Source organism: Chelonoidis abingdonii, chromosome 4, assembly GCF_003597395.2.
Source record: "Chelonoidis abingdonii isolate Lonesome George chromosome 4, CheloAbing_2.0, whole genome shotgun sequence".
Taxonomy (NCBI): domain Eukaryota; kingdom Metazoa; phylum Chordata; order Testudines; family Testudinidae; genus Chelonoidis; species Chelonoidis abingdonii.
In genome coordinates this window covers 129,784,283-129,803,372 of record NC_133772.1, presented here as the reverse complement: position 1 = coordinate 129,803,372, position 19,090 = coordinate 129,784,283, and the positions used below count along the sequence as shown (strand labels likewise).

General features: G+C 40.4%; 1 protein-coding gene across 6 annotated transcripts in view; it reads right to left on the bottom strand.

The window, feature by feature from the left end:
* The window catches only part of EML1 (EMAP like 1), a 222,976-nt gene that overhangs the window by 56,909 nt on the left and 146,977 nt on the right, over positions 1–19,090 (bottom strand). For all 6 annotated transcript variants that reach the window (XM_032771562.2, XM_075065678.1, XM_032771565.2 and 3 more), the window contains 6 exons: positions 17,285–17,414; positions 7,969–8,118; positions 6,404–6,473; positions 5,000–5,110; positions 4,619–4,714; positions 3,865–3,999 (listed from right to left, as the gene is read on the bottom strand). In XM_032771562.2, coding sequence (XP_032627453.1) covers positions 3,865–3,999; positions 4,619–4,714; positions 5,000–5,110; positions 6,404–6,473; positions 7,969–8,118; positions 17,285–17,414 — 692 coding nt within the window. The remainder of the gene's footprint in view (positions 1–3,864; positions 4,000–4,618; positions 4,715–4,999; positions 5,111–6,403; positions 6,474–7,968; positions 8,119–17,284; positions 17,415–19,090) is intronic.

Genomic DNA, 19,090 nt, shown 5'->3' with positions numbered 1-19,090 from the left:
GAACTGAGGGGCGGTTGGGTCGGCAGGGGTATATATCCGGCGTCATGGCGGCGCCACTCCAGGGGGTGCCCAGCTGACCCACCGAGTGTTGCTAGGGTAAAAATCTTCCGACGAACGTGCATGCGGCGCGCGCACACCTAACTGGAATGGATATGAGCAAGCACTCAAAGAACCTCATTTATGTCAAAGCTAATGAAGGACCTCTGTACGCTGCTCCACATACATACCCTGAGAACTTCAGTCTACCATCCGCAGACAGATGGGTTGGTAGAAAGCTTTAACTGAACCCTCAAGGCTAAGATACAGAAGGTGATAAGGATTGGGACACCTTACTACCTTATCTTATGTTCACTATCCCGGAGGTACCTCGGGCCTCAACTGGGTTTTCCCCCTTTGAGTTATTATACGGGCGTCACCCTCGTGGCATACTAGATATCGCCAAAGAGATCTGGGAAGAGGAAACCAATGAAGGGAGAAATATAATAGAACATGTAATACAGATGTGAGACCGGATAGCCTGGGTCACCCCGATTGTACGGGAACATTTGGAAAAGGCACAGGAGGCCCAGAGAACCCATTACAATCGCCAGTTAAAAGTCCAACAGTTCCAACCAGGGAATCAGGTGATGGTGTTGATACCCACGGCAGAAAGCAAGCTTCTGTCACAATGGCAGGGACCCTATGAGGTGGTTGAACCCTATGAGGTTACTTCCCATGGGGGAAGTAACCTACAAGGTGCGGCAACCAGGATGCTGAAAACAAGAACAGATTTATCACATCAACCTTCTGAAACCCTGGCATGCACAAGAGGCATGCATAACTGTCCAAAAAGACCTAAACCAGGAAAACAAGTCTTCCAAACAGATGAGAGTGTCTCCCGATTTAACACCAGACCAAAAGAATGAGGTGTCTGAGATGATCTTCCGGAACCAAGATGTGTTGTCGACAAAACCGGGTCGAACAACCGAGACATATCACAACATCGTCAAGAATCCTGGGGCCAGAATAACAATGAGGCCCTATCGGGTACCAGCGGCCAAAAGGGAGGAAATAAAAGCAGAAGTACAAAAAATGCTGGAGTTGGGGATCATTGAAGAATCCCACAGTCATTGGTCCAGCACAATCGTGCTTGTGCCCAAACCTGATGGCATCACAAGGTTTTGCAACGACTTCCGGCGACTAAACGAAGTATCCCAGTTTGACGCATACCCCATACCTCGCATAGATGAGCTAGTGGACCATCTGAGAAATGCCCACTATTTGACTACACTAGACTTGACACAGGAGTACTGGCAGATTCCCCTGGCAGAAGACACAAAGGAAAAGACTGCATTCTCTACACCAGAGGGTCTTCTTCAATATACTCTCCTCCCTTTTGGACTACATGGGGCCCCAGCTACTTTCCAGCGCCTCATGGACAAGCTATTATGCCCGCATAACAGTTAAGCTGCTGCCTGCTTGGACGATGTGGTCATTCAAACCCCAGACTGGGAAATCCACCTAGAGAAGGTGGAGGCAGTCCTTGATACTTTCAGGCGAGCTGGCCTTACAGCAAACCCTGCCAAGTGCACTGTAGGGTTTACAGAGGCAAAATATCTTGGCTACATTGTGGGAAAAGTCTGGTAAAACCCCAAGTGAACAAGTTGGAGGCCATCCAAAATTGGCCCCAACCACATTGCAAGAAACAAGTCCAGGCATTCCTAGGTGTAGTGGGGTATTATTGATGATTTATCCCCCACTTTGCTACAAGGGCAAGCCCCTTGACAGACCTAGTGAAAGCCCGTGGACCTGATCTGGTGAGATGGTCTGACGCAGCAGAGGAAGCATTCACAGACCTACGGACTGCCCTCTGCAGTAACCCCGTACTGATAGCCCTTGATTAACGCAAGGATTTAATCCTGCAGACAGATGCATCACAAGTAGGTCTCGGGGAGGACGACACTCCAATTCTCTACCTCAGTAGGAAACTCCTTGAGGGAACAAAATATGCAAGTGGTGGAGAGAGATGCCTCGCTGTAAAATGGACCATGGAAGCATTGCGCTACTACTTGCTCGGCCAGATTTGTCCTGTGACCATGCCCCTCTTCAATGGATGCAGAGGAACAAGGAGAAGAAAAACACAGGGTGACCAGTGTTCTTCTTCCCTCCAAACCCTTTCCAATCCAGTGTGCAACACAGAGCATGGGAGGCCGTCACGGCAATGCGATGGCTTGTCACGTGTGCACTGTCTGGCTTCCCAAGTCCCAACCCCTTGGTGTTGAACAGGGGGGAGGGATATGTGACAGATTCCAGACACAGTGGGGGTACGGAGTCTGGTGGAGGGCAAATATACTGCCACTGGAAATGAGTTTTTTCCTATCCTGAAGTGACGCAGAGCAAGGGCTGCACTAGAATAATCAGGAAGCCTGCTAGAACCAATTAAGGCAGACAGGCTGATTAGATCACCTGCAGCCATCAAGGCAGGCTAATCAGGACACCTGGGTTTAAAAAGGGCTCACTCCAGTCAGGGGAAGGGGGGACCAGAGAGAGGAAGTGCGTGTGAGGAGCTGGGAGCAAGAGCACAAGGAGCTGAGAGTGAGAGGGGTGTGCCTCTGAGGACTAAGGAGTAACAAATGCGTTTATCAGACTACGGGAAGAAGGCCTGTGGGTGAGGATAAGAAGGTGTTTGGAGGAGGCCATAGGAAATTTAGCTTCCTAGGGAGTTGTAGCGTCATGCAGCTGTTACAAGATGCACTAATAGACAAGCTGCAAATCCACAGGGCCCTGGGCTGGAACCCGGAGTAGAGGGCGGGCCCGGGTTCCCCCCAAACCTCCCAACTCCTGATCAGACACAGGAGGAGTTGATCCAGACTGTGGGAAAGATCACTGAGGTGAGCAAATCTGCCAATAAGCACAGGACCCACCAAGGTAGAGGAGGAACTTTGTCACAGTATTTATATGTCAGATATGCTAAACTTTCTTATGCCCCTTTATGCTCAGTCCTGAGATTTAACTCTGTGTAATGCTTTCTGAAAAGTCCTGAAAAGACAGAAGTCTGGCCTGTGCTTCAGCAAGGAGTTAAACTGAGGTGCAGAAAAAAGGGGAATGTAATATAGTCAAACATAATAGAATTTTAGTAATCCATCCCCGTTACACACACATTATGCATGCTGACATTTCTTTATGCAGTTACTTTGATTGCACATTCAAGTCAGATAATTTAAACAAGCAATGGTTAACTAGACACCATAGTAGCCATCTGTACACATTGCAGAAACATTTTATTTGTGCTTGCAACTGTACTAACTATGCATGCAAATGGAAATGCAAAAACCAAAGTGGAGTTCAGACCTACTTTTTTAAAAGCAAGACCTTTAAGTAAAAATGATATTTACAAAATAGACTAAGAGTGGAATGTCTAGCTTTGTCTCGTTTTGAAATATGTACGTGTAGCACTTTAGATCTGAAAAGAACATATAAGAAAGAAAATTCATGTTCACATAAATTTGCAACTCAATTAAGTTGTATTTCTCAAATTACCCATGGGGAAAAAAAAACTCTACCACCTTTGGGCTCTGGCCAAACATGGAAACTTTCAACCCAAAAGGAATTTGAGAAAATTAAGAGAAAGTGAAAACAAGAATGTAGAGGCTAGAATGGAAAGCAGATTTTGACCTTCACTGTAGTGATAACTACCTAGGATTGCTGCATGCTATGCTAAGGTACTGTAATAAAATATTACAAATGCTGTACAAAATACAATATTATAAAACAGCAGGTTTAATTACCACATTGTTTTAATTCATTCCAGCCTTAAATAAACTTTATTGCTGTGTGCATATAGCATTGCTATAAAAGAAAAGTTAGGAGCATATACTACTTTACCTCAAATAATCCTTGCTTTTTAATAAGGGAGTTCCCTTCTAACGTCCAAAAGTAAAGGTGTGATTTTCCACAGGTAACTATTATATTTGTGTCTGTAGGATGAAAATCTGTTGCAAATACTGCCTCATTAGAACACTTGAAATGAAAGAAAGAAACAATGTATCAAAATTTAAAATACAGCTAAATCAAAATGATTAATTTAAAAGTGTTTTCTTGTTAAACAAATTAGTCAACTTATGATACATAATTATGTTCCATATTTGGATTGAAATTTTTTTGCTGATTTTTTACTTTAAGTGACAACAGACTGATATAACAAGCATTTGGATAAAATGTCTTGAAGGAAAGAACTGAAGTGAAAACGTTTTCTAATGTCTAAATATTTGAAGCATGTCTTCAAAACTGTGTCCGATATTCTTAAGAGGAAGCTCTCAAATTAAAATTTGTTTACAGCATTTTTCTGTATGTCCTCTTATACATCCCTACAGTTGCTTTTTAAAATTTCTTAATAAACTCTAAATTATGACAGCAAAGCAAAAACCAAGACCCTTTTCCTTCCCTCCCTCCCAAAAGCCCCCCACATTATTTTCAACCATGAGAAGAAATATTTCTGATATCTGTACTTTAAATTCTTTGTCCTTTATAAATGAAAGCACTAATAAGAATTAAAAGGTACAGAAAGAAATTTGATGATAAAAGTTCAGATCTACATACAAGCAAGCATTTTATTGCATAAAATATCTTATTGCAACACCTTGACATCTGCCAGCCTCTCTTCCTTCTGCCAGTCCCATACAGAAAGCACATGGTCATTTGAATCATCCACCGAACAAAGGTTACTTCCTCCATTCTGAAGCAAAACATTTTAAAAGTCATTTATAAAATAATTGAGAGATGCGTAGGTACAAATCTAAAAGTTATTAAAAACTACTGCCTAACTGAAAGTGAAAAATTTTATTCTACTTTCAATTAAAATCTTTAGATCCAAATCCTACAGACTGAAGTAAACTGTGAAGTTTTGCTTGAGTAGTACAAGATTTAGCTCTCAATTTTTTCAGAATGCTGTGTATATGAAACTTTAAATAATGTAACTATACTGTCAGCGCACAAATACTTTATGCATGCATTTACTTACAGACTTAGAAAAAGCAATGCAGGTGACAGCACGGTCAAAAAAGCCCATCCCAATGATATGCAGTGTATTCAAAGTAACAGAATCCCAAACACGTACATGGGGTGGTAATTGCTGTAAAAAATTAAAGCAGAAGCAACTGAAAAAAAATGTTGGGAAAGAGTATCAGCACTTTTTAAAATTTGAAAATACGTGAAAACCCATGTTAGTAACATTTAATATCATTATTATTGGTAACACCAATATAGTTCTCCTGCTGTATAATGACAGATGGCCTAGAAAATGACCCAGTAATATCCATACATATGCCTAGTCATTGTGATTAATTCGGCAGGGCAAAGAGCATCCTCCAATCCCAGGTGCCCAGTAGTAAGTGAGAGGTGTTAAGCACCTTGCAAGATCAGATCTACAATTAGCCCATTTCATGTCCTGCTCCAAGGTCACAGAGTCTTAACTGCAGCAAACAATATACTGTTTCTAGCTGGTATCAAATGACTAATGCACAATAAACAAAAACAAGAAAATCAGTTACTGGCTGATTACTTTCAACAACAGTGGAAAGCTGGCCATAGAAAAGGACTTTATTATTAGTCTCCCTTTTTAAAACATTGGTCAGAACCATCTTTGTTTAGCCTAAAATCAATTCCATATATGAATAATTAAAATTATTTTCATGTCAAAAGTACACGTTTAAAGTTCTCTCCTAACAATCACTTACAGTATTACAAAGATAACAGAAAACATTGCTCAATATGATGGAGACTTAAATGCTCCTTAAATCCACTAGAGGGCAGTCCTTGTAAATATGTGTTGATTAAAAATATTACCTCAAAGCAACTAGAAAGAATTGCACAGAATTTATTCTATGTATACAATAGACTAATAAATGAAGGCCAAATTCTAAAATGTGTGTGTCTGTGTGTGTGTGTACCTTTTAAGTTAACTGATGTTTTAATGCTGTATCAGGCCCAATTATTACTCTTGATCTCTTATTGATCATTAATTAATAAAACTACCCCTTAAAGAAAACTCAGCTTCTTTCAAATAACAGTGTGGATTATTTTTAAAAACAAGACAAACACAGCTATCAAAACTTTGGATCTCATGGTCACATATTTCCTCTGGAGCCCACCTCCAAATCTCCTCATGATCTCTGTAAGGAATGGAGATGGAGAGTAAGAGACAGACAGACGGCATCAGAAAATGGAACTAGCTGATGGAACTTGACAATTCCATTGGCTACCTTGGCACCATTCAATTAGTTTCTGTCAAATTAAGACTATAATGCTTTGCATTTTTAATTTTTAAAATTCAAGGGTGATTTAACTACTGCACAGAGGTAATATACCACTAACTACAATACAATAATATGTCTTGTGAAATAACTGTAAACAAAGGTTTGCTCACTTTTCCATCCTTAGAGGTACCTGCAACCTGACCCGTTGCTATGGTGATCCGGTCAGGATGGACAGCTAGGCTGGAAAAGAAAAAGTTGTCAATCTTCATATTTAAAGCATTGAGGATATATTGTAACATCCAAATGCCAAATTCCATGCAGACTAAAACAAGAGTCTACAGAGTGAGTCTTATTACTTCAGTTACATAATTCCATAATAAGAATGTAACATCTAAAAATTGTATCCCCAAAATAGAGACAAAACTACTTTCATGACCTTTTATTCCTAAACTCTTCCATCACTACAACTCAGATTCTAGAACCAGTTAGTGATTCGTTTGTGCCCTTCCAGTATCTTAACATACAGTACAGTAGTACAGTACTACTTGGTTCTTTTTTATCAACTTTAGGCTTCAATTAGCCTTCACCTTGCTCTGGAAAAATACTATTGTTATCCACTTCAAAATTCTACAAGGGTTCAAATTTTAGGTCAGTGAATCTAAGTCTCAGAAACAGAATTCCAGAACCAAGAAATTAAACCATTTGACCCCTAGAATTAGCTGTTCAGATAAACAAAATGTACTCAGCAATTACCACTGTACCCAAGAGAAGAGAAATCATCAATGTATTGTTTAAGACAAGAGCAAGCAATATGCAAATACATTAATTCTTCTTTCACTGTAGCTCCTTCTCACTTAGTCCTGGATGCAGAGTGCCAAGCAAAATGAACTTTGACAGCTAGGGGATAAGGAATTCACTCTACTTTCAATACAGAATATTATCCACTCTCTAAAACCCTGAATGCTTTGAAAAATTCAAAGTAGTAGGAAAGTTTGAACAGTTAATCAAAATCCAAGTTAAAATCTCACTGCAAAGCCACTAAGCTATGCAATGAATTCATTTCATGGAGTATGTTCATGTCCCTATGTAGTTAAGGTTGCAACTAGATTCCATTATCAGTACTATTTTTAACCTCTTATAGAGGCAAACAGGTGTTTCATAATGCTTAATCTAGAGAAATGTAGATTAAGGAAGCTAGAAATACTTTTCAGCATGACTGTATAAATGCTAAGAGGAACCTTAAGAATTAACAAAGGTCATGACCAAAATATCTTAACAACAAAGACATAAGGGAGGGGAATATAGACAAACAGACCATAGAACCTGAAGGTAAGCAGGTCTAACAACAAAGTCAAACATCTACATCTTCTGCCTTCTCTAAGTATGTAAAGAGAGACCTGTTATGGGAACCAAACATAGGGAACTGAAACTGCACTTTATAACCACTCTGTGCCAGCACTTTGTTCGGACCTAGAATAAAAAGCACATAAATACCATGGTAATAGATGGACTAGAAGTAGATCTTATGGAAGGAAATGCAGAGTTATCAGATGAGCCAAGACTACAGGCAGTCTCTTAGGTAACAAACATCTAACACATGAAGATTTAGAGGTTAAATTACTAGAATTCTCGTTTCAGAGAGGAAAGAACCATTAATTAATTTTTTTTAAAAGGCAACATTAGCATTTCCCAGAACCCCATTTCTATAAGAAATAAGAATGTTTTGGAGACTTACCACTTCACATCATCATTGTGACCAGTGTAATGTCTCTGAAGTTGTTCTTCAACATTGTATAACACAACTACTGATGCAATGAAATACACAGTTTCACCCGTTGGAAGTAGGTATAGGTTACTGCGACAGTCCCGACCCCTATACCCAAAGCTAGCAGGCTTGTTAAGAAATAACACTACTTCTTATGAATTAAGAGACTGACACATGGAAAATAACATATTGTAGCCCCTTCTGTACAGTGAAAATATACCAGATCCCTGAAAACTTGGAAGTGCGGGCAACATACTTTCATGGCAATTCCTGGTGCCTTTACTAGCCTTTGACATTTGCGCAAACTACCAGCTTTGTTTCAAGTGCACTCATTATTTAAATTGATTGGTTATATGAAAGAATCATTTGTGCTGGAAGAGAACTCTAGTAGATCATCTAGTACCACTCTCTGCATCATATCAGGATTGATTGCCTTATCCTTTGTTCAGGGTGATTGACTCATTATCCTCATCATTTACAGTTTCATATCCATCTGGATGGAAAAGGCTGCATTATACATTTCAATTAACTGGTACAGTATTGAAAAGGCAGTGGGCCAGATCCTGATGCCAGTCACATGAGTGATAAACCAAATTAAGTCCAGTGAAATAACAGGAGTTAAGACAGGTATAAACCTGTGTAAATGAGATCACAATTTGGCCAAATTAAGTTGTCTTACTCAAGTATGTAATAAACAGGCATCAGGGGCTAAATGGGAGGATATTCCCAGTTGGTCCAGTATGGAAGAAAGGGGTTGTATTATGGAAAAGGTTGACAACCCCTGACAAACAACATTAATAAAACACATTGCTTTATTTTTCCCCAGGCCTTTTAGTATATACAATTAGATTGCAAGCTTTTTAAGGCAGAAATAATGTTTATAAAGTACAGTATAAATCTACTATGGTTTAGAAGTGATTTTTGATAATAAAAATAATATAGAAATGTATACATATTTTGTCCTCTATTCATTATGGGCAAGGATGGTTTGACTCTGCTGTTCAACCATGCATTGATATGATGCAGGAAGTAAGGCCAAAATTTTCAAACTTGGGTGCCTAAAATTAGGCAACTAAATAAAGGTTTCCTGACTTTTCAAAGGTGCTGAACTCTTGCACCTCCCACTGACTTCAACAGGACTAGTGAGTGATTGCTAAGCATTTCTGAAAATACAGCCACTTGTATTTGGGCACCTAAATATGTATTCAGGAACCCAATTTTAGGCTACCAGATTTGAAAGTTTCAAACAACACTCCATTAAGTTTTTTGAGATACCCTAACTGTAAAGTAATAAAGAAGCATGCATGAATGAAAATAGCAAGTGTCTCTCTTACAGGTGACTTATTGGTAATGAACAGGAAAACTAAAAGCTTCCTATTTTTAAGAAAACATTATCATTGGATTACAGGACACCACTTTATTGGCTTAATCTTCCTATTTGTCTGTATAAAGTCTGATCCTGATCCCATTGAAGTCAATATCAAAACTTCCATAGACTTCAACACAGTGCTGTAACAAGGGCGAGGCGAGTGAGGCACTTGCCTCGGGCATGCAAAGTGGAGTGGTCCAGCTCTACCGCAATCGCCCTCGCTTCAGCAGCAGCTCTACCACCACTGCTTTTTCGATGGCAATTCGGCAGCAGGTCCCTGAGCTTCATTCATTCTTTGGCGGCAATTCGGCGGCGGGTACTTCTCTTCGAGAGGGACTCAGGGACCTGCTGCCGAATTGCCACCAAAGAATGAATGGAGTGGTGGCGGCAATTCGGCAACAGGTCCTTCCCTCCGATAAAGACTCAGGGACCCACTGCCGAATTGCCGCCGAAGAGCCCGGAGCTGGCCCTTGCCTCGGGCGCAAAAATTCCTTATTATGCTCTGCTTCAGCACATTGCAGAATCAAGCTCATAGAGGTTAGAAGCCGGAGTGAACGAAAGTCAAGAAGTTAAGTAATATTATGGCATATAACTTTATTTATATGAAGGAAAACCTTAAGTAAATAACTATTATATATAAAATATGTATCTAGTTGGGGAAAAATACCTTTTTTCCTCCCACTTCCCACTCTCTTCTCTTCTGAGCAGCATTGCAGTCAATTTTCCATACCCCTCCATGTTGTCATTTACCATCTACCCAACTCCTCCCCATCAGCCTTCTTCTCTGATTCCAACTCCTGACTTTCTCTTTTCTTCTCCTCACAATCTCCCACCCCCATCCTCTGTGACTTCAACTTCTATGTTGATGACCCATCCAATCCCTTAGCTGTGTGTTACCTCACCCATCCCCCTTCATTTGGTATGCACCATGGCTCAAATCTCATTAAAAAGGAGCACTGCTCTCTCTCCCTGTTGCTGAATTCCCCCTCTCTTGACCATTACCTGGTCCCTTTTAGCATCACCCATTAGCCCCCTCCCTCATGCCCTGTCACTTGGCATTTACATAACTTCCAATCCATCAGCATTAGTGATTTCTCATCTGCTCTCAGCCCTCTCTTCACTTTTTCATTTATATGGTTGTTAATTCTCTCCATGTTTCACTCTCCTCCACGCTTGATTCTTTTGCCCCCCTCTTTGATCACAAGGTCCATCCTGCCAACCCCTAATCCTGGCTCACTCCCAACACCTGCTTCCTCTGTTCCTGTTCTCACGCTGCAGGAATCTCGGGAACAAGCTGATTTCTTCCCCTACAAATTTGTTTTCTCTTCTTTCAGTTCTGCCATCTACCTAGTTAAACAACTCTTGGCTAGCTTAATTGAGTCTCAGGTCCTCAATCCCAGCTGCCTTTTTGACACCTTTGAGTCACTCCTCAAACCCTCCTCCTGCCTCTATTTCTCTCTCCACACAGCTCACTGATTTATTCCAAGAGAAAACTGAACAAAATACAAAGTGACCTTCTCCCCTCCCCTCCTACAACTCTCTCCCATCGCAATTGCAGGTGCTTCCTCATCTGCTCTCCTCCTCTAACCCAGCTACTTGCCTCAGTGAAATCATCCTATCAGCTGAGCTCCCTTATGCCCATTCTCATCCCTCCCCATCTCTTCTCCTTAACCTCTCACCCTCCTCTGGTTCACAATACACACATGCTTTAGTCTCTCCAATCTTAAAAAAAACAACACTCCTGCTTCTTCTACTACTGCCACTCCTCCAAATTATCTCTAAGATAAGAATGAGCTGTTCTCAGTCATTGTCTGGGGGCCCTCTCCTCCAGTTCCATCCTAAACCCTCTCCTGTCTGGCTTCCGCCCTTTGCATTCCACTGAATCAGCTCTTGCCAAAGTATCTCACGACCTTTTCCTAACCTAAGGTCAGAACTAGTACCCCATCCTCATCCTGTTTGACCTGTCAGTTGCCTTTGACACAGTTGACCATCTTCTTCTTTGTGAAATCTTGCCCTCTCCTTGGCTTCTGTAACTATATCCTTTCCTGATTTTCCTCCTCCTCCTTAATCCCTCTTTCAGCATGTCCTCCAGAGGATCCACCTTATTCTCCCTCCAGTTTTGTGTAGGGCTCCATAGGACTATATCTTTGGTTCGCTTCTGTTCTCCCTCTCTGGATATCTCACCTACAATCTGCAAACACAAATTCAACTCCCATCTCTATGATGACAGCTCACAGATCTGCCTCTTTACTCATACCTGTTTCCTTCTGTCTCTCTGATATCTCCTCACAGATGTCTAGCTGTCAGCTCAAGTTCAACCAGGCTAAAACAGTGCTCTTAGTCAAACCCTCCTATCTCCATCACCATTCTGCCTGTCATTCAGGCTCATAATCTGGGTGTCATCTTTGACTCAGATCTGTCTCTAGGTCCTTGCATCCAGTCTATGTCTAAAGCTTGTCAATTCTTTCTGCATAATATCTCTAAGATACAGCTTTTCCTAACTACCCACAAGGAAATTATTCTCATCCAGGTTCTCATCATCTTGTATCTAGATTACTGCAACATCCTTCTCTCTGGCCTTGACAAATGGAATTTTTCCCTGATTGTATCCAGTCATGATGCTGATGCAAGGATCTCCTAGCCCATTGCTTGACCATATCACCCCTCCCTTCACATCTCTCCACTGGCTCCTGCTTCTTTATTGCATCGAACATATGTAAGAAGGGTCAGAATGAGCTCTCCCCTGACATCTAGAGATAAACTGGGGGGAAAGAGCTCAGGAGCAGACTTTTTGCATAGATATATGTTTTCTGCCTAGGGTATCAGCAGTCAGACCTTCGTTGACAAAGTGATCAGTTTTGGCTATTTGGGGTTAAAATTCACTTTAGTACTGAATGCAGGGGAAATGAAATGTTGTTCTCCTCATTGTATGAGTAAAGGGCAGAAGAGTTGTAATTAACTCACCCTAATTTAAGGGGGTCATCCTAAGGTTAACCTCACTCACTAAGTGTACGGTTGTGATGCCATATCCAAGCAAGAGTCAGAGTCAGATGTTCCTACCTGGTAGTGTGGACCTGTTTAAAGAGTCCCAGAAGCCATTTGACCCTCCCTCCTCAAGTGTTTGAAAAGACAGAGCTGACTAGACTGATTTGAACTGGAACTAAGCTCACTAATAAGCTGACATAAGGAAGCGGAACTTTAGACCTGGTATAGAGACAGTGTTGAGGTGAAAAGACAATGCAGAAGGGGTAGCAGCAGAGAGGTTCCCCACTATCCAGTGAATTCACTACAGAGCTGAAATCACTGAGAAAGGGGCCACGTCTAGACTACGCGCCGTATCGGCACGTTAAAATCGATTGCTTGGGAATCGATATATCGCGTCTAATCTAGACGGGATATATCGATCCCTGAGCGCGCTTATATCGATTCCGGAACTCCACCAACCCCAGCGGAGTTCCGGAATCGACATGGCGAGCCGCGGACATCGATCCCGCGCGGTGAGGACGGGTGAGTAAATCGATTTTAGATTGCGACTTCAGCTACGTTATTCACGTAGCTGAAATTGCGTAGCTAAAATCGATTTTACCCCGTAGTGTAGACCAGCCCAGGGACTAAGTGGTGGAACCTCAGAACACAGCATTGCAGGTACAGAAAGCAGTGATGATGGCAGCTGTCAGCAGCAGCAGGTACATGCAGAGACATTGACAGAGACAAACAGAAGCAGAGACTGCAGACACACAGATGGGCAGAGGTAAAGGCATCACTCAACCACCCTCTCCCCTCAGGGCAAGAGGTAAACTCACCCAAACACATCCCAGGGCTCTGGGGACATTGCTGACCTTGGACAACAAACTGAGTGGAGTGCAGCAGAGGAAAAATGGTAAAGATATTCATCCCTTGGACTTTCATACTGCAAGGTGGGAAACTGAGAAAAAGGACACTGCCCAAGATACTGTGGGGCAGGTGTTTTACTCATTGGTTGTGTACATTCAAGTAACTGTTTTAGCATTTCCCCAAATTAATGCTGTGTTTTCGTCTCTTAATACAAGTTTTATTTTATTATACATAGATTCAGTTCTTGCGAGAGGGGAAATGCTGCCTCTGAAGACACACAGAAATGGTATTTATTTTTTTCAAGATTAGTCGGTGGTGGCTCAAGTGATTTCTGTTTTGTATTGTTCAGAGGAGCTCCAAGGTATTGAACCCAGCCCTTGTTGCTGCCTACACCACCTAGCAGAAGCATTTCGCATATGCTAGTTGTCTTCATTTTACATTGAAGGCCTATCCCCACCCTACCTATTGACATGTTGACTCCCACCTCCAATCAGAGAATGCCTGTCATGACAGGGACATGGGTGGTCAGACCTAGTGGTCAGAGCAGGAGTCAGGCTGGGTCGAGTACCAGAAGGCCAGAGTCCAAGACAGGCCAGAGGACAAACCAAAATCTTGACAATGGTTAGACTTCTGCTGTGCTGAGACCACTGCCCATCATGGTGACCAATATCGTCATACTGTTTCCTTGCTCTCCCTGGTCTGTATCCATCTGTTCTTTTTTGTCTGCATGTGGTGTGGTGACCCCTAGTGCAACAAGATAACCCCTGTATGCACACTGGACAGCAATTGACTCAACTGAGAAAAAAGAAATACATGCTTAATGGGCAGAACATTTCAGCTCACTTCTTAATCACCCTTCCAAAATTTCCAAGGACGCAATTAATACCCTTCCACAACATCCATTAAAAGGAGAACTCGTACTAGCCCCCACCTTATGAGAATACAACAGCCATCAAGCAGATGTCACAAAGCAAAGCACTCAGACTGGATGGCATGCTAGCAGATATCTATAAGCAGGGTGGCTACCACACTGGAAGGCACCTCACATGACTCTTCCACATTATTTGGGAGCAGGAGCAGGTGTCACAGGATTTTAAGGATGCCAACATTGTCCACCTCTATAAACATTAGGGTGATATGGCAAACTGATAATCATTGTGGCATTTCCCTACTCTCTGTTGCTGGGAAAAATCTTGCATAGGTCATACTGAAGACTTAACACCTATCTTGTGGAAATCAACTTTTCCGAGTCCCAATGTGGATTCTGGTCTGAATGGGGCTCTACAGACACGATCTTCACAGCTCATCAGCTTCAGAAAGAGTGCTGGGAGCAAAACTGTGGTCTTTATGTGTTGTTTACCAAATTAGTTAAAACTCTGGACTCTAAAATCATGAGGGACTCTGGAAATTTTTGTTTATCTCTGGATGCCCTCCAAAATTTGTCATTTGGTCCTTCCATGATGGGATGATGGCCAGAGTGGTGGAAAATGGTGAGATACTGGACCTCTTTCCAGTCATCAATGGCACCAAACAATGTTGCCTGCTGGGTCTCTAACTCTTTTCCATCCCTTTTTGGATATGCTTATGGATGCATTTCCTGACATTGACAGAAGAGTATTTATCCAGTTCTGCACTGATGGGAAGTTGTGCAATCTGAAATGCTTCTGTGCTCACACAAAAGCGGCAGGTTTACTCATTAAGGAGATTTCATTTGCTGACGACTGCACTGGTTGCTCACTCTATTGATGACATTCAATTTATACAAGACCACTTTGCTAGGGCAGTCAATCACTTTGGTTTCAAAATCAGCTGAAAGAAAATTGAAGTACTGTACCAACCTGTGCCCAAGGATGCATATGTCTACCACTTCTTAAGATCAACAATACTCCTCTCAATACAGTAGAGAAGTTTTGCTACCTAGAGAGTATGCTGTCACAGAATGCCACAATTGATGACAAGACTACCCATCACATAGCCAAGGCCAATTCTGCATATGGAATGCTCACACATCACCTATGAAACAATAGGGATGTCAAAATAAGCACTAAGCTAAATGTCTATTGGACAGTCATGCTTACAATGCTTCTACATGGTTTTGAGACTTGGACAACATATCTCTGCCACATTAGGAAACTTGATCAGTTCCATATGTGCTGTCTTCGGCCTCTTTACAGAATCAAATGGTAGGACAAGACTCCCAATACTGATATCCTTAATTGTTGTTGGATGTCTGACATTCAAAGCATGCTCATAAAAGCTCAGCTACATTGGTCAAAGCATCTCATTTGTATGGCCAAACTGAAACTACCAACAGCCATACTTTATGGTCATCTAAAGCAATGCACTAGTTTTCCTGGAGGCCACTACAAATAATATACAGACTCACTGAAGTCAAACTTGAAAGCATGTCAGGTTGATCCCATAACTGAGCAAGATGGCTGACGATTTGTCATGTTGCTATTAACTGCTCTGAAGCAAGGTGCATTAACACCTTATGTGAAAAACATGAACAACACAAAGGAAGGATAAAACAGCCTACAACGGTCATGGCCAATCTTGCCTGTCCCACATGTAACCATGTTTGTGTTTCTCTCATTGGTCTGATCTCACACATACATAGGGTTACCAGAGAGCAACTGTGAAAAAAACAGGACAAGGGGTGGGGGATAATAGGCGCCTATACAAAAAAAAGTCCCAAAAAACAGGACAGTCCCTTTAAAAATGGGACATCTGGTCACTCTACATATACATGTTCACCTGTAATGTTTTCTGAATCCTTGTACATCGACACTGACATGAGACTCCATTATCATCTTACTTAGGTTGTAATCTCTTTGGGGCATGGACCATTGTCTTGTTCTCTGTTTGTATAGTATCTAGCACAATGGTGTCCTGGTCCATGACAAGGGCTCCTAAGTGTTATGGGAACACAAATAATAATAAAAAATAGTAACATCTTTGTGCCAGTATTCTGCAAAGATATACACGTGAGTTTAACTTCTAAGCCTGCAAACAGTCCCACTGACTACATCCAAAGAAAGAAAAGTCTGAAAGAAAAATTCAGCATGGTATTCTTTGGAAATATTTTTCCTCCTCTACCTTCTAACCTTCCAACTACTCAGCTCTGGCTTGAGGCTGTTAACCTTTGGGATATTTCCATGGATTGAAAACTTTAGCTTTCTAATAGGTTATACTACGGGTATCACACTTTTAAAAACAAGACAGGAATCCTCACACTGAAGTCATGGCCTATCCCCATCCCAACTATAATTTTTTATACAATATTGAAACATTGGTGGCGGAGTGGAGGGAGTGGAGGCTGGGGTCTATGCCAAAGCAGTCTTCATTGCCTATCTGCCAAATTTTCTAGCAAGTACTGTCATGCATTCTCCCATGTTTGCCCTTATGCTGAGAAGGAGTGCCGAATAAAAATGCGTAAAGTGATCACATTATCCTCCATCAAATCCCCATTCAAGTCTCACTTCTACCACGAGACTTACAATAAAACTTGATAATAGATGACTGGCATTTAAATGTGGATTTCTGAGTCTAACTTTAGGCTCCAACTTAAAAAAAAATTTATTTCTAACTACAATGAAGAGAATTTGTCATGTACAAGAATGTTCTACAAGGCCCCTTTTCTTATCCGTGTACTGCAATTATAGAACCTCTTAAAGACAAGTGTGCAAATAAAAAAATATATATAGCGTAATAAAATACTGATGTGTATTAGAAAAGAAGCAAACTTCGTTTTATGTACACTATAATTAGTAATCACAGTTCACTAAATTCTTGCAATATGTCTCATTTTAATTTGTGATAGTTAACATGTTTGAAAGATAATCTTCAGGCAACATTTAAGTGAAACCTTCCTTGAGCTGCTTGACTATTTTGCATAAAATCTGGAGCAGCAGCTTCAAGAAATTATCACCTATTTAAAAGCGAATGTGGCCTAATAGTTCATTAAAGAAACTAATTTAACATAAAGACCTCAATTTTGCTAAATAATTTTTAAAACAAAATTTTAAGACAACTGCTGAGAAATTAGTAGTTCCCAGTAATGCTCTAGCATAAAAAGGATACACCCATTCCAGTTTAAGCCTCTTGACTGGTAGTTCTACTTTTGCTTCCAAATTGTAAGATTCCACTTGATCTTTGGGCATGTACATAGTAACAGGACGTCCACGCAGAAACATTTTTACATATCCTTCTTCTACAAAAAGGGTCAGAAATGTTTAGAGAGTTACACATAAACACATTAGCAAAGATTTCTCCTCCAACTGCTCCCACCTATCATTTCAGTGAATAATATTTTTGCATAATATGGCATTTCAAACTTATATTATAGGACATGTAGCTTTTGTTTTTGTTTTAGTCACAAACTAACACTAGATAGGGGTTATCAAACAAAACACATGAAGTCCCCTTTTGGTCTAAATATTTTGAGACTAGCAGCAAACTCTTCAACCAGACTATGCAACAAAGAACTATGGAAATGAAAACATTAAGACCAAACCATTACTTTCAGGGAAAATTAATACAGTATGTACATATTTCCTTTTTATACCAGAACTGAAGAAAAATACCAAAGTAAAAATTACAATTAACGCAGGAATGCCACTTAAAATTCTTTTATTTAGTTTTTGATGGATATTTACAGTTCTAAGCATAAGCTTCTAAAAATACTTAAACAGTTAGTTGCATTGTTTGCATCTCAGTGTAAAGATGTACTTTACACTTGATACATAATGTGAAAGGTACATCACATAAAAACACAAACAATTAGTAAAAAGAATCATGCAGACATACATGCAAAAATAGTAAAGTGTTTAAAGCATAGCTAAACATTGAAACAGGAATCACAAATTGACAACACATTATAGAAAGAAAAATGATGTACAGGAAAGAAGCTACAAAACTGAACTTTGCTAATAGAAAGTAAACATTTAGAAGAGAAAACCCTAGAAATACTGTAGTTGCGGGGGTCTTATAAGAAATACGTCTGAGAACAGAAGCATGAATTAATAACAGATCTGAAAGTACTGACTTGGGGATTTCATGGGACTTATAAAACTAGGAGATCTAGGAAATGGCATGAAGGTCTGACTAGGACTTTTAGAAATTGGCAGGGCCAAACATGGTGTCTTGTGAACTTCTGGTGAAGTTTGTCCAGATTCAAAACTTGCTGGCTCCTGCTGCTCCATCAGCAGATCAAAGGATTCAGCCTTGTTCTTATGTGAATCAAGCAGTTTTGGAGTCAGTGACATCTGTAGAGTTACTAGACAGAATAATCATGTGCACAGAGGAAACGGAAGGGCAGAAGTAACAAAATTATGTAAATAAAACTTATACAATTAGGTATGTTAAAGTTATGCTAAGGATTTTCAAGCATCATTAACACACATGCCAGTATTAGTTTAATTTTAAAAACTAAAAGCTGTGTTTTAATGGGAGTACATGCAGGCATTATTGGCCCTAGTCTTGTTTATATCGAGAATTCATTCAATAAAGAAATGTCATATGTTTAAACTATATTTTGCTATTGAACTGCAGAAATGTATATGCTTAGGAAACCTAGTTGTTGTGCCACAGCACTGCTCTTGCACGGTGTCATGTATAATTATGGCACTATATTAAAAAGACTAATAGTTTTTTAACTGAGATTTCTAGTGACAGAATGGAAAACAATGTTAAAAGTGGACACAACTAAAATGTTAAAAGATGTGTGGAGTTCAAGATGACTGATAACACTGAAGACATGTTTGGATATTTATAAATAATTAGATTTCTAGTTCTCTACCAAGAAACAAAATATGCTCTTGCACTGCACAAGATAGATAACTACATCACTGTTCATATTAGCATCTGATACCCCTGTGATTAGGCTGA